Below are 16882 nucleotides of genomic sequence, written 5' to 3' on the forward strand. Positions count from 1 at the left end.
TACATCGACTAACCTTTGTGTGCGTTTAGTTGTGCGTGTGCGTGCTCGTTGTGTTTGAAGTTTGGTGTCGTATGTGTGTGCGAGCGTGCGTGCGGAAGTCGCGAACGAATGGAGAAAGACGGAAACGAGAACTAACGTGTCGCGCTACGGGGTTGAAAATAGCAACCGCTGGGTTGTTAATAGGAATATTCAGGAAACTATAAGTAGGCCAAATAGGGAAGTGAGGAACACAAAGCGAGCGAGTACAGCAAAAGACGAAATTCGTAGAATTGCATTTACAGACGGCCCTTTATACAGGCTTTTCGGAGATCCGGAACAAAAGAATAAGCGAAGTAACTTCTGCTTTTGTTTGGTGTGATGTACCTCTAGTGCGGTGACACGAGCCTCTCGGGAGTATCAAAGCAGTGTGCGGCTATAGAGACAATCAGCGTTTTCTGTGCATCTTTCCGCCAGGGACATGTAAAGGTTTGTGCGCCTGAAATAAGCATCGCCTGTAAACCAGTGGTTTTGTGACCAGAACACACAGATACGCATTAAAGAACTACCGAGCCCCTGCTTCGCAAAACGCTCGCTTGCGTTTTGAGGAAGAATTCAAAAATTGATAACCATTTGCTATTCGGTGGTGGTGGGTCGTTGCTGGCCGCAATGGCACCATTACGTGCGGGACGAGCCGCTGTCGGCGAGGGACTTATCCAGCATCCCTCCTGCCTGAACCAACCCACGATCACGACCTCGATCGGTGGCGGTGTGTACGATCCGTTCTCCTGGGGCGTGAGCGGTGACTCCGACCATGGCTTCGAATCGTCCCAGTCGGGTGACGGGTCCGGTTCGGAAGGTGCCGGCATGGTACGCTGCTGCATGCCGATGGGTGAGTGCATGAAGCCGAAAGGTGGCAACCCATTCTCGGAACTGGGCGCGATGATCAATCTGGAGGATTTGCGCGAATGCGTGCGTGTCCAGTGCAGCAACGAATCGTGCACCGCCGGCCAGTACATGCACCGGGAGTGTTTCGATCGGTGGGAGGATGAGGTGATGGCATTTCTGAAATCTACCGCCCGTGCACGGTCCTGGTCGGATAAGCAACGGCAGCAGTACCTCTGGACGAAGAAGGGCTACGAGCTGGTGCACAAGATGTGTGCCTGCAAGTGTGGACGTGGCAACTTGAAGAAGGACCTTGACTGGAATGCTCCAACCACGGCCACGATGTTCGGTCGCGCTCTCGTAGGCAGCGGCGGTGGTGGTGGCGTGATCATTGGCGATGGTTCCATTGACGTTGATTCCATCGGGGTTGGTGGCATGCTGGGTCCGATCGGCGGCCGCGAAGATGAAAGTGCCAAGAAGCAGAAGAAGAAGAAGAACCGGCACAATCAGAAATTGGCGATCTCGACCAGTGCTAGCAGCAGTGCTAACAGCAGCGCCACCAGCAGTCCCAACAGCCAGCAACAGCAGCTACGGCAGCAGCAAACCGATCTGATTCTTCAGCATCACCACCATCTGCTGCAGCAGCAACAGCAACAGCAGCAGCAGCATCAGTCTTCTTCGGAGCAGCAACATCAACTGAAGCTGCTGTCGATACTGAGCAAGATAAGCGTTTCGTCACCGAATACTACTGCCGCTCCAATGCGGCGCGGTACCAATCAACCACCCGGTTTTGGAGGGCTGGTGATCAATGGCGGCATGCATTCGCAACTGCAACAGCAGCAGGTGCAGCATCTGCATCACGGTGCGGCTATCGGTATGACGTCGGCCTCTGCCACGGCCCGTATGCGCGCCAACAGCCTGTCATCGATCAGCAATGGGTCCTGCACACCGCCCGCTTCATCGATCGGCGGATCGGAACAGTCCATCTCACCGATACACAACCAAGCACCGAGCCCGGCAAGCATCGCCAAGTTACCGCTGACACCCAAGTCGAAAGTTGAGCTGCATTCTGAGCGTGTTCGGTAAGTGACCAAACGTTACTGCATGGAAGAAACTTCTTTAATTTCCCTGGAAGATTTGAAGGTAGTGGGGATTGTACTGAAGTTGGTATTCTACCTTTGGATGCGGGATATTCAAGTCCGCTGTCACGCTATGGGGTTCAAGAAGTCAAGCAAATGTTATAAGATATATGACAGGGGCTACTAAGATCTCTGGAGATTGGAATGCCACAACACTTCTAATTCCTTGCTACTGAGATTCGATTCAATTGAGATTCGATTCAAGATCTTCGATTTTTTAGGTAGAGGATATCGAGACTCGACATCATGGAACTCCCCCTGTGAGCTATGTTAGGTATCTGAGGTGTTGGTTTCTTGAAACATGGCTGTATTGGATCTCCCGTCGGAAGATGAGATATTCAATAAATTATGGACATGACATGAAGAACATCTCCTGTATATCCATGATGGAAGACTTGATACTATTATTGAGATAGTTATGGAATTATTAGTCTTTTCGGATCAATTCGTCAATTCCTATTTTTTCATTCGTTTAAAATTTTATTTTTTCGTTATAATGTTGTGATGAGGTTAAATTTATATATATTTTCAATCGTTTTGTGTTGCGTATAGTCAAGCCCTGTCTTTTCTAACTTTTCTAACCTTGGATAACAGCTGATAGATTATGTTTCCTTTATGTCGCTCGCTCGCTCTCTCTCGCCGTACGTTTCGATGTTTGCAAGTAACTCACCCCGAACTCCGCCGGCAGTGTTCATTCCCAGTGTAATGCGATGGTGGAAAAATTTCCCCTTTTTACATCAACATCTCTTGCTTTCGTGCCTGTGTCCCCTTATCGCATTCTCTCATGGCTGCGGTACTCCTCTCAACATTTTCACAATCGCGTCTTCACGACGCGGAAAGCTTTTCCCTCGCGAGCAACCCAACAGTGGCGATCTCTCCCACAGCTGCGACAGCAGGACGGGAAAAACGGGAAGCTGTATTAGAACCCCGTGAGCGAGCAAAAGGCAGGTCAAGGAGAAAAGTGTCGTTTTTCATTGCGCCTGTAACAGGTTTTTTGCGTAGGCGCGCCGTAACGCCATCCCTCCCGGATTCAAGGGGGGCTTTTCCGTTGAAGAAAAGCCGACGGCTGGAGAGATATGTGATGATGGCAGATAGAGGCCTTTTTCCTTCGAATGAAAACTCACTCAGTCTCGGGGTTTTCTTTGTGTGTTGTCACGAAAATCGACTTTCCACAAGTGGGTTTTGACCTTGGCGTGGGGTGGGCGGCGTTTGTGCCTATCTTTTTATGTCCACCAAAATTTATTGTTCCCTTTTTTGCTTTCTCATCACCTTCAAAAAAGGCTAATGATTGTTGAAAGTAGTGGCAAAATTGGTACACTAACTGTGTGTTGGAACTTTTCCCTGCAGGCTCTTCCTGTTGCACAAATATCGGCAAACCGATATAGACCGCAGGAGTGCCAGTCTGGGTGGACTTTTAATCGTTTTTTTTTCTCCCTTTTGATGGGGACTTGTCGATCGGAGGAAAATTGGAGAAGATAACATTTTATTATCGCTCTCGTCCAATCGTCCACCGTTCGTTGTTGGTGTTCTGAGAATGAAAATGAGGCGAAACAAAGGGCCGCAAAATTTACAGACATTCAATTCGCTTTTCCCCGTACACAAATGTACAGGTTTTCCGTTCTCTGTGTGGGTCACAAATTTTAGGGGGGAGAGAGCATTGTTGGTTTGTTTTTCTTTACGATAAGGGTTCGATGTTTTTGGGGTCGATCGATATTTTTGCACGAATTTTGTACGGTGGGATGATGTTTTGTTTGATGCGTTTTTTTTTTCTACTTTTGAGGAAATCCTTCATCATAATATTGACTTTTGGAACCATGCAAAATAAGCCATATTAATGTGATAAGATGTATACACGTAAACAGCAAAGCAAAGAAATCGCACAAAAGTATGATAAATTTCAAGATCAGCTCTCGTGTGGTGGAGTGGAAAAAAAAAGACCGGTAGATTCAAGGATTTCTGCCGAACTTTACAATTTTTTGAGCAGAAACCTTGCTCTCTGAACGTTCAAATGTGTCGTCTGTCGATGCATTGATTGGACGAGGACGCGGACAAAGCTGGTGGTGGACAAAAACAAACGCATAAAAGTTTGTTTTCTTCCTTTTTCGCGGCTCTACGTTTTGCGTGGGGGTTTTGATGCTTTCTATCGCTGTGCAATCCAAATTTAGCATTTGCTGTGTTATCTTAATGCTTCAAACGAATTTTATTTTCGGTTGGCTTAAGAACCTTGAGACAATTATTTGCTTACCGATTTAACCTTTTTTTGAGCTTTCCTTTGCCGTTTAGGAATTTATTTCTCGTCACCTTCATGTGCGTTTTAGCTTTTTCCGATTGAATAGCCAAACAAAGGGGCCTTAAAATATACCTTTGAGCTTGGATGTAACAGTGCTTGTCCCAACGCACAAATTCTGAAATGTAACGCAAACATGTAACGCATGTTTTGGTTATCGTTGCAACGTTGCATAATTACGTGCGAATGTGGCTTTATTTTATGCTGCACACGACTGTTTGTGGGTGCCACAAAGCAGATCAAATACAAAAACAAAAAGAAAAAAACGAAACCGGTAATTTTATGTTGTGGAAATGGTTTTTTTTGTTTACTTCTAACACCACCCACCCCCAAGTCTCCTGGGGGTGTGTGCGTCCGGGGTGGTTGCTGCTGGATTTGTTACCGATGATTACACTCTCTTCCTCTCCAACAAATCATCATCTATCACGGGAAGAGCAGATGACGAGTTTTCGGCTGTTATGGTAATGACCTAGAAATTATAAACCGGTTTTCATACCGAGGAAACCGTACGGCGCGGCAACGGCAGCGGGCCAGCAGCAACCTTTGAACATCAGTGCACACACCTTCGTTGTAACTAAACGAGGAGCGAGATATCAGCTGCGTTTAGGATCCCTCCTCGTCCTTCCCCTCCTATCATTTCCGCGATGGACAGAAGGATGTGTTGGCCATTTGTTACAATTACAACTTGCCAATGGCAATTGTTGGTTTGAATTTTTTATACCAATATTGGAATCTCATTAACTGTTACTTGCAGCCCCAAGTAACGGAAGAAGCATTAAAACCGATGCATGGTTGCATTTTTGCAGAAAGGTATGTTGCACCGGTCTTTTGGTTCTCATTCTCTCTCTTTCTCTCGGATGTACAGCAGATGGATGTTGTGTCGATTAAAACAAATTCGCGCCCAATCATCACGCGAATCCTCGTTTACCCCCTCTTCACCTTACTTAATTGCAGGCGTGCGCCACCACTGTTGACTTTGCTGTGTGCACACAACACAGGTCAGGTGCATTGCAAAATGTTGATGAATTTGGCAGTTTTGCAGCTGTCTTTTCTCTTTTTTGGTGGCCAGTTTTACATTTGTGTGGCTGGTGGGGTAGTTTAATTTTAATTCCTATCCGCCTTTTGTGTCCGTCCGTGTTTTGTTCGTTGTAAATTTTCGGTGTCGAATATTTCTCGCGTGCGTGTTTTTTAAAACGGTTTTCATGATTGTTAAATGGGCTCAACACCCAAATGCCCCCCCCTTTAGGTGGGCCATGTTTTGTGTTTTTTTTTCTTCTGTGGGTTGTTTGTTTGTAGACGGAAGCACAGTTTAACATGCAATTATTAACGCATTCACTATTTTATCTGACGAAAGAGAGAGAGAGAGAGAGAGACCGATAAAAAGAGAGAGAGAGGGTGTGTGTGTTTGATCGAAGCGTTACAGTGTTACACGTTATTTTTACATTTATTTTTGTGTTTTTTTTTGCTTGCTTGTTGCGTCGCGGCCAAGTTGCTGCCAACCTTCAACCGTATGATGTGTGTTAACCTTGAATTTTAAGTTTGTCAAAAGAATCGTTTGAGCTGTTGTGACGGCGGGTATATGGGTGTGTTTTTTTCTCTTTCTTTCTCTCTTTCTCTCCCTTTCTTTCTCTGCTCATTCGATTAGGTCGTTAGGTCGCTATATTAAAACAATATGTCACGCCAGCACTACGCGCTGTGAGAGGGGTGATGCCTTTACGTTGGGTGTTTTTTTGGCTTTTTGTTGTGAAAAAGCCTTCATAGTGAAAAAATGCGAATGTGCGTGCAATATTGGTTGTGGCTCACTTGAAGCGTAAGAGATGCGTGAGTAGTGATCCCCTCTCATCAACCTTTTTTTTTGGGGGTTGGTAAGCTTTTTGGCGGAGGGGGTGGGCTCGGTTTGACCAAAAAAGTATGGCAAAACCTAAACGCGGGTATATAGATATGCTAATGAGCGTGTTGGTGCGCGGTGTCGCGGTTTGGTTTGAAAATGTGTATAATCACCTGTGTGTGACCGTTTCGGTGTGGGAAAAATGCGACAAATGCATTAAGAACACACTGGGGAGGGGTGACTCCACGATAGAGTTCCGCCTGTTTCTGCACCAATTTTGGAAGGGTGGTGGGGTTTTTGGCCGTTTTGATAACCTTGAAGATTTGGAGCAGTGTTTCCGCAAGACACACGCACAGGGTGGGGAGGAACACACTGTGGCCAACTGCTGCTGATCGTCGTTTTGTTCGGCTGTGACTTTGCTGTTGACTAATGTGCTTTAGAATGGTGCACAAAGGTGATTTGTTGTTATAAATAGTATGTGAAACATTTTTGTTTCGCTAGTATCTCGAAATAGTTTTGTTTCCGTTGCTATTTATTTGACAACAAGTGTCTATAAACAAATGTATCGCGTTTGCATACGACAACGGTTTTGTTTGCTCATAAATTAAAATAATGAGCCCCAAAATTGCATATTCAAAATGATTTTAAGTCCGCACAAGGACAAAGCAGAGACGTTTGCATTAAACCGGTGCGAAGCAGAAGAAGCTTTTGTTTCTATTCTTCACAGAACCGCGACGAGCCTGCCAAGGAGGAGGGGCATGGAGGTCGTGGAGAGGTGGTGTCCAATATTTACCATACCTACTGACCTCGAAACTGAGTTCTATTTTGCATGCAACCAAACATTTTAATCATCAAATTGAAATTTGGTAGCACCACCACCACCACCACCACCGCGCGAATTTGAAACTTCATCGTTTTGCGCATTTAACGCATCGGTTAAGCGCGGTAAGCTCGGAAAGCCGCTGTTGCGCTTGAGCTTTGTTTGGAACTTGGCGCCGCCGCCCGGGTGTTCATGGCGATGGTTTTTGTATCGTCTTCCTTAAACTTGATCGCCCGCGCCTGGTCTTTGAGGTCTTGAGGTTTCGTCAAGCGGGTTGACCTCCGCACCGGTCCATCATTTGTGAGAAAGGTAGAAAATCCTTCGCTAACGGCAATAGAAAACGGCGCAAATCGACCAAAGTGTGTGACTCACACTGTAACGCAAGGAAAGGTTTTTAAAGGCATATCTTAAGTAATGCAATTTATCACCTGTCAAGGAAGTACGAAGAAACACAAGGGTGGGAAGAAGAGTGACTTACGTAACTGTGTGTTCATCCATCCCCCACGTTTCGAGGGTTAATTAGTAAAAAAAAAGTCCGGTACCAATGAGATACTTGTGAACCCCCCCTCATGTGTGTGCTTTTTGGTGGGTGACCCTCATGTTTTATCACGCATAACACACACACACCACCCGTATGTATGGGGTTATAGTTTCGCCTTCAAATGATTCACTTGGATGGGTGCGCTCCGGATCTCCCAAAGGTAGGAAATTTGGAAAAGTTGCCTAATTAAGACGTGAAAATTTATAATTTTATTATTGTATTTAATTGTCTGTCTATTGAGGTGTGGGTTGCCAATTGAGCACCGGTAGATGAGGGCTCTCTAGAGGAAGGTACTTTGGGAAATTCTATTAGGTTTTCTTTTTGTTTTCGTCTACTTTTGTGTGTGTGTGTATTAAAGCATTTTTGCATCTTTGTCAAGAAATTCTATTTTTCTTTTGTTTTGATTTTGTGTCCTGTGATCTGTGAGTAGTTTGATATGGAGCAGAAGATCTCTTTTAGATTTTTTTTGCTTGAATATCTTGAACACCCGGTTGACCTCGTTTTCTTCCATTCATACGCACAAACCGTACAGAAAGAGGACATCCGTACGAAGGGGGATGCATGCAACGTGGGATTTATTTAAAAGCAAAAAATCGTTCATCGCTCCGCGGGTGGCTATCCGTTTTTCGGTCGGTTCATCGCCTCTGAAAGTATTCTTCCGAAGGATTGTATTTGATCTGGCTGCGTGAGAAGAGAGAGGTCGTTGTGCCGTGTCAGGTATTGCACTTTTTTTCGAGCTCCTGTTGCAAGACTTCGCCAGGGATAGGATTTAAACAGGCGGAAAGAAGAACCGTGTAACCTAACGATAAGGATATTGAAGCTTCCTTTTCGTATGATCTTAAGGTATAGATCCCAGTCATACAAAGGCGGAGTCTCTTGGTCGAGTTTCTTTTGTTCTCATAGTCAAATTTTGAGTCGAGTTTCTTTCGAGTAAACAACCGACAGGAAGACGAACTTCAACCTTCACGCACACACTCTCACCGCATGGTATATAAAGCGGCGCGTAACCACGCCCGCTTCAGTCGCCCGGCGGCTTTTGCAGCGTGTGGACCTACGCCGGATCGTAGTAAAAATATGATTCTATGCAAAAAAAGGGGGGTGGGGGAACTAGCACCACTCTCTGGCTCTCTCGTGAGAGCCGTTATCAGAGAATGATACTCTTTTTCCCCATATATTTGCGTGGCGATAGTGCTGTAATGAAAGAGAATATTGGATTAAGTCGGTCGAGCAGCAGCAATAGGTACATCCTTCAGGGTCGCGCGAGTAGCTTGGCTCACGTGCGTTGCTAACGGTTTATAAACAAAGCCTAACGGGAAGGATTTTTGTCATTGAAAATTTTGAAAAACATTCAAATGGCTTGGCGATTGGCTGTTTTTAAATAAAACATAAAATTTAAGGCATTTTGAAATAATTTTTGCATTGAAAAATAATGAAAAAAAATTTTTGTTATAAGTTTTAGAACTTTTCAAACACCATAGAAAGATGTATTATTTTATTCTTTACATTTTTGTAGAACATCATTTTTATCTATCTCTGCTACTTTTCTAGTTATTCTTAAAAATATGTAAAAATTATGGAAAAATCACCACTAATATGTATAGAAAAACTACATTTCTTATTCTTAATCACTTTGTAGAACAATGTATGTATCTAACACTTAAACTTTTCCTGCTATTGTTAAATACTCCCGTGTGTTACCGATCGCCACAAAGCAATGTCTTCGAATGTATCAAATTATACCTAGTTTTGATCATTGAATTTGTGCGCTTGTCCTTCAAATATCCTAGGAAAAAGTGTTCCAATTGTTTAGTTAAAGTGTTGCCAATACTTTACAACCGATGGTTTAGAAATAAATAATAATTTAAGTACGATTAAATGCAGAAATCCACACACGCCAGTCAGTTGGACGCTTTAAATGAGAGGTTGAATATGTGGGCTTCGAGCCGCATATGCTGAGCTGCAAGGCGCGTAAGCTGCATGGACAAAATTTAACTCTAGGTCGGCAGACGCGAGCACAGTACACAGGTACCTGTCGACACACGCGTTATCGGTCTGTCGCTTTGAATGTGTTCGCCTGTGCGTACATAGGCGCGTAAGTTGCAAGGACAAAATTTTACTCTAGGTCGGCAGACGCGAGCACAGTACACAGGTACCTGTCGACACACGCGTTATCGGTCTGTCGCTTTGAATGTGTTCGCCTATGCGTACATAGGCGCGTAAGCTGCAAGGACAAAATTTTACTCTAAGTCGGCAGACGCGAGCACAGTACACAGGTACCTGTCGACACACGCGTTGTCGGTCGGTTGCTTTGAATGTGTTGGTGCGTTGCGATATCCGTATACGCGCGATGGAGGGCGTGGATCGCGTACCGTGATTTTGCGTGTGTATCACGTGTGTGTTCGATTTTTTATCTCGCGTCGCATGTAGGCCGGAACGAGAGATCCGAATAAAAAAAAGGTAGGCGGAGTCCATTTGCTCACTGGGATAGCAAAAGCAGAACAAAGCAAAGGGGGGGCATCGTTTAAAAAAAAAGGTATGAATTGTGTTCGCGATACTAATAAATCATTGAACGGTTGTTGTGAACACTGTTCCGAAGGTTTATGAGAGCATATATTCCGGTCGGCTTTTGAAGGGTCCCATTCTCTTAGGCATTATGTGGATGGGTAATCTTCCCTACGGTTCTTGTTTACGTTTCAATTCCGCTCAACCGTGTATGATGGCTGTTCGCATAGAATTGAACAAGAAAATTTTGGTAAAAAAAACGTCTTTATTTCATTTCTTTCTTAACATTTACGCACTATTCCGCACCCTTCGAAGCCAGAGAGATGGACATTTAATTCGTGCTTCATCGCTCTCGTTCACTTATTTAGTTTTAATTATTTATTTCTTTGACTGCTTCCATTTTTTATGTCTTGCTTGTGTGTTCTTTCCATTTCTTGTTCCGATTATTCCATTTTCCTGTCTCTGTTTTTCCTTCTTCCTGTTTTTGTTATTTTTTTTATTGAGGCCTGTTGTGGCTGTATGATAAAAATTATCCTTTTATGTTACACCGATCGAATGGTGTAATTCTCTTTTCCGTTGTGCTTTTCATTCCATTTCCTTTGCCACCTACTTCTCAACGATTGCATAATGATGATGAGCGAGCGCACGGTAAATGATGATTTATGCAAAAAAAGGCTGGTAACACCACACAGTAGCACACCATCATCCCAGCATGTGCTGGGGTGGTGGTGGGTAGTCCAATTGGGTTGACAATTGAATTTAGCTATTTTTTCCTGGGCTTCCTATTACCTTCCCGTGGTGGTGGGTGGTTGGACTGGGTCGCAGATGGGACAGTTGCGTGGATATTATAATTTTGTTTTAGGTTTGCTTGTCCCTGTTTTTTTGTTTTTCACCATTGCTACCCATCACCGTCCCTTGGTGCAGCGTGTGGACCATTTTATCTCCTGCCGGGAAAAATTAATCTCATTTGCATATTGATTGAATTCGTTTCGGTGGACCGCGTTTTCTCAGCAGTGTTAAAGCTTCGGCAGGTCGTATTTACCACCACCGTATCGATAGTAGATTTCACGGAAAATTTGTTCCTATGTCCCCTCAAACAAGGTAATTCAAATTCGGCATGGTGGGTTGGGTGATGCGTTGTCCTGTTGATTCTATTACACCAGCGTTATGTACCGAGTCTAATTGTTTAACTGGTTTTTATTTATTTATTAAAAAAAGCATTTAACATTTTCTATATCTATCCGTTTTGGACACATTATTTAACAATTTTTATTCAAACCATGTGTAGCACTGTTTATTGCTCATGTAAATCAATGAAGAATATTAAAACTATCGTTCTCTAGGCAAGCAGGTGGCATTACGAACGTTCTATAATACATAATGGCAAACTAATTCCATCCCAACATGACCCTCCTCCGCATTACGATCTGACAGCAACAACAGTTTGAGATATTTTTTCTCTTCTTCTAGTCCAAACCCACGCTCAGTTCTTGAAGAAATGGCTAGAAAGAACCCGCGAAGAAATTCTGCTTCGGATGCAACTTTTCGCACTCCTCGATCTCTTTTCTTTTGCTGCAAGCATCACCGCCGGGTTGATTGTTTGAAATGCGTATGCAAATGTGTCATCGTCGTTCCTGTGCACAATATTGGGTGAACTTTGCCAACTTTTATAACACGCCAGAGAGCTCTGTTGGAAAAAAGTTTTTCTCCGTCCATCCGCTCATGAATGTTAGAGCCATTGTAATCAGCAAAGATGTTTTGGGGACGTACTGTGGGGAAAACTTAACGAGAGCAAACTATCGTAATCAGTTAGCAGTAGCCAGCAGTGTGTGTGTGTATGGGTGCATTTTATGTATGGAACCATATGGAATGTTAGAATGGCACTATACTGCAGAAACTTTTCTTTATAGCTGATGATTCCATAATCCCGTTTTCTATGTCGAATAACATGTTGTCAGACTTTAATACCGGGATCGAATGAGGTAGAATCTACTTTGAAAAAATGCGTCATACTCACTTCTCGATGCGTCGTCCGGGTCCGAACGTTAGCATCCTTCTGAAACCAGTTCTTTAATTGTAACGGTGTAAAAGGTTAGTTGTTCTTCGTGATAGTTGGCTCGCTTGGTTTGTTTCCTTGATTATGTTGTTGGTGGGTTAGTAAAAGTTGAAGTTGAATCATGGTTGGAGCAGTGACATGTTCTGTCGAGGTTGGCAAACCAGGTGATTGGCATTTACAAGCCAAGGTCGATAAAAAGCATGGAAGATGCACTCGTTTGGAGTTGAAGTTGGGGATGAATGGAAGCAAATTTTGGATTTGTTTTCAATTGGAAGTTGAAAATGTAGAGTGAGATCTAGTATCTTTCCACCTTTCTTGAGCTGTTATATGATGGAGCCGATTGTGTGCTAAGGCTTTCCCTTTCTTATCACTTTGAGGAAGACAAAAAATAAGGAAAATTCCAAATCTTCTTCACCATTTTGTTGTAACTTAGTTTGTAGAGACGTTAAGCAGATACGCATATCTGATGCTCAACAAATCCAAGATCATTTTGAAAAGAAGCCAGAAATGGCTCCAACGTTACAAATTGCTTTGCGAAAACCCTGTATCCCTGGTAAACGATGAATCATGTACACTAGAGTAGTTGACTGTTTAATCACCAAACTGCGACTATGAGAGGGAAAGCCCCCTTCATATTTACAACCTGTTTCCCGTCCACCTGAAATGCCACGAGGTCCAGTTTTATACTTGTGTCCAGATAATGACCCAATTTTTGAACCATAATCCACGCTATCTTGATTCGTATTTCACCTTGTTTTTTTGCTACACGTGGGTCTTTTTTTTAGCGAAGGACACAGTGCGTATTGATCAGTCACAACACACTACTCGTTGGCATTTAAAAAGGTGCTTTTTACTCGATCATACTTTATATCAACCCTTGCTTTTTGGGGTGTCCTCCCGTCGTCGAGTTCGGTGGCCTTTTCGTTTTGTGATGGCTGTAAGACGCACGAACAAGCAGTTATATTACACTCTCCTGCCGCAAAAGGATGGGAATTGTTAATTAGAGCATGATAAACTCCCCCAGTCCAACGTAAGTCCAATGTTGCGCGCGTCCTTTGTTAACGGGGTCTCTGCTTTGGAATGGAATTTCACCCCCATTCCCCGCCGTCTATCCGTTAGGGGCCAGAATGCATTTCACTCTGCCAACGCTAACGGAAATGGAACGTTGTTTCTTTTGTTTGGTTCAATTGTAGCTCCTGATCGTGCAAAGGTGTGTAACGCGCGTCTGCTGTGTTCTCCCTTGCACAATGGTGGACAGTGCAATAAAAATTGCAACCGTAAAAATGACCGAAAACCCATTCCCCCCGACTCCCGTTTGCTTTTTGTGGGCCTGCGTATAAACAAATGGCCAAAAAATACAATTTGCATAATTTACGATCGCGTTTGCCTTTTCGGTCGGCTCTCTTACAACCGGCGTCGCATTGGAAAGCGAGAACACACACACACATATATTTGCTCCGGCCGTTAATGTCCGGTTCGCGCGTATCCTCAGTGTGTGTGTGTGTGTGAGCGGCCAGTTGGGTGGTACACGGTCCTGTTTTTATCGCACTTGTCTCGCACTCCATCGTTGATCCAATTTAAATTAAATATAACACCCAATTACTTTCGCGTCGCCTCTGTTACCTCCTCTCAATTGCTAACAAACAAAAACACGGCGACGGCGGCGACACCACCCGGTTTTACACACAAAAACCACCACCCCAAAGTCGTCGTGCGTGTCTTGCAAAGGAGTAGAAGAGAATGGTGGTTTTGCTCCATCATCGGTTACAATTCGGGGGCCTGTTGCGTGCGATCGTGCGAGGATCGGATGGATTTATGAACGCCTTCCGGTGTTCAGCTTGGGTGGCGCACTCGCTCCCCCGGTCCACGTCTCCGTCTTCCGGTGTGAAAGGCCCCGGAAATGCCCCGAAGAAAGTTGACGCAACCCGGGGCACTGGGTCTTCAATCTAGCCAGGGCAACGTTACGCTGTTGTTTTGTCACGGTTGCAAAGTATGTTGCATTCTTTTATTGTTTGGCATCGCGCGATAGTGTGAATTGGTAATGGATTTGTGTTATAAATTTAGACAACCTTATCTAATCAAGGGTTCGAATCTCCTGGTGGGGGTTATGGTTATGCACCTTGACGAAACACTCAACATACACTGGCTTTTAAAAGTGAGTTTTATTCAAATTTGAAATGGAAATAGTGCAAACATTTTAATCAGATAAGGTATGGGCATACGGACGAAAACAGCGTGTGGCAGAACGCAATTTTTTTTGTACCATTCTACAACTTCCGGGAAGAACATGCATGCGTGACCTCGGAACACAATCAGATTCGAAGTTGGATTTTAGGCTACAATACGAGGACGTAACAGGACGCGCAAATAGAACTCTGGGATTTTTTATTTAAAATGTCAAGGGATTTTGACAAACCACTGTGTTTTAAAATCTTTCTTCTGTGGGTTAGTTTAACCGGTACTGAAAGTTCACTAGATTCTCGCACCATTCGTCGATTTCATTTGCGTGACGATAATAAGCCCCCGGTCCTTTAGCACGTTCCGTTCTTAAGTCTCTGTGTGCTATCTACAAATTTCTATATGGAGTTTTACGGAGCACACAGAAGATTCAAATCTATACTATCGTTTCCGTAAACATCAGCCTAGAGGTGCATTAGTCACGTTGTTTTAGTACTAAACACGTAGCTGTGCAGCAGCTTCACAGATCATTGAAGGAGCTGCATATGCATTTACTTTGCATCATCACTTTTTAGCTCTTGAATGGTGGGCACTGCACGGGAAAGAAGTTCTTCATTGGAGCAACTCCGTTTTGTTATCATTTGTTGCAAGGGTGTGCAGTGTTTAGAGTTTTTTCTTCCTCCGCTTTATCGCATCTGCGCCGAACGTTTTACACGGTTGGTTGGTATGTCCACTCTACGCCAGCTATTTGGGAAGGAAAGTGATACTCACTGCTTGGAAATGTAAATAAACAAACCCCGGGTTGGAAATGTGCTGATTGTGGTTGAATTAAAATCGAATCGTCGCGCTCCTAGTTGTGACGGAATGTGATATTAGGGTGGTGGACCTTTCGAGTGCCCTTTAAAATTTCTCTCTGTATGGGGGGAGGGAGTTGGTTTTCATCAACAATAATACCAGAAACACGAATTTTTGTGTGTGCAGCTGCACTGGTAAACAATCTTGGCTTGATTGATCAGCGCACGAGAAAGGGAGGATTCGCTGAATGCAACCCATTGTGTAACCCCACCCGATCGGTCGTCGTCACGTGTCTTGCAGCGGTGATCTTATCACTAAAACCCTTTTCTTGGCTCCATCGAGGTGTGTATGGTTAATTCCACGGACATGTTTCGATTGCACCCCGCATGTTGGCAGTTTTGGTTAAATATTGATCAGCAAAAATGTGACACGTTCTCTTCCTGGGCCCTTTTTACAATGACCGCTGATGATGACGACCACCCGATATGTCCGGCGTCGCGATCGGTGTGTGTGTGTGCGTGTTTTGTTTGGTTTTGTTGTGCGATGTGTGGGCCGCGTTTGTTGAAAAAAAGAAATACATTTTATTCAAGAGAATTGTGACAGAAACAGTTTGTGAGACGACGGGCCCGCACGTCCGAAGGTAAACTACGCACCGTTTCGGCACTGATGGCGCCACATGATCAACGTTGCACGTCGACCGTTTTTGGACAACACACAGTATGGTGACATTTCTGTTGATTGTTCTTCGTTTCACCGCCGTGCTTTTGTAGAAATTGAAGAGGAACGGCTAAGTTTAAAAAAGAAACGTAGACTAAAACGTCTCATGTAAGTCGGTTGGTAATATCGTGATCTTGAAACCGTTGCTTGTGACCAATTCGTGTTCCAGATCGGGGGACATCGTGTGGAGAAAGCCACCCACCGGGGGTCAGTCTCCATTTCGATCGATGTCTCCACTTTCCGGGGGGTGGTATGCAATTGTTTCACTATCATCGCTATAAGGGAAGACGATCCGCTGGTTTGTTTCAATTGTTTTATGCTTCCGTGCGCGCTTCGAATGTTTCAATAACACCGTCATTTATATTGGGATTTTTTTTTTTCAAAACGTGCCCCACACTTTTGCCCAATGCGTGATTTAATATGGGGAGCTCATCACCCTTTTTGGAGAAGTTTGCTGTTGACTGTGTGGTTTCTTGTCGTTCCATATGTTACGCATAATAATTAAGTTGTTTCGTTTCCTTGTTCCCAGCATAGAGAGGGAGGAAAAAAAACCATACGCGCATCATAAGTGCCACGACCGCTTTCATAGTCTCATATGGACAGTTTTTAATATAGCAGGCGGCTGTGTTGTTGGGTTGCGTTGAATTCGTTCAATTATCGTTCTGAGAAGGAAGCGAAACTATTGATGGAGGTTCAGGGACACAACAACTGTGGCCAGAAGACCGCAGCCAAAACGGCAGATCGTACAGCTGGTCGAGATAAAGCTTAACGAAATGAGCGGTTTTATCGAACCTCCCCGGGGTCCTCTCCACCAAGTTGTGGGATCGAACTCTGTGTCGACTTCCGCAAACGCTGGGACCGAAAACTTGTGTGGATTTTATTGCGATTGGGTTCGCGATCATAAATCTCTTTGCACCGAAACTGTCTTGCGGATCAACCGGAGATCCTATAGCAGTTGGTTCTCCACCCCTCCCTTTCAGGTAGTCGAGAGGTTGGAATAGGACCCGAGGATCGAAATTCGAATCGTTAAATGCGATCATTGTGTGATTATTTGTGTTGTGCGTTGTAGGATTTAGTTTTACGTAACATCTTCGCACAGAAAGTTAGAAATCTTTGCGGAGGCTAATAAATCGTAGAAGAGAGCACTGTTTGATGTAG

General features: G+C 44.2%; 1 protein-coding gene across 2 annotated transcripts in view; it reads left to right on the plus strand.

Moving 5' to 3' along the window:
* The first annotated feature begins 645 nt into the window (after positions 1-645).
* The window catches only part of LOC128298009 (headcase protein), a 97573-nt gene continuing 81336 nt past the window's right edge, over positions 646-16882 (plus strand). The window contains exons 1-3 of one of the 2 annotated variants that reach the window (XM_053033738.1): positions 919-1205; positions 1332-1360; positions 1724-1943. In XM_053033738.1, coding sequence (XP_052889698.1) covers positions 919-1205; positions 1332-1360; positions 1724-1943 — 536 coding nt within the window. Of the gene's footprint in view, positions 1944-16882 lie in introns of both variants that reach the window. The other variant, XM_053033737.1, reaches the window with a different exon arrangement.

The sequence above is a fragment of the Anopheles moucheti genome, chromosome 2 (assembly GCF_943734755.1).
Source record: "Anopheles moucheti chromosome 2, idAnoMoucSN_F20_07, whole genome shotgun sequence".
NCBI classification, from domain to species: domain Eukaryota; kingdom Metazoa; phylum Arthropoda; class Insecta; order Diptera; family Culicidae; genus Anopheles; species Anopheles moucheti.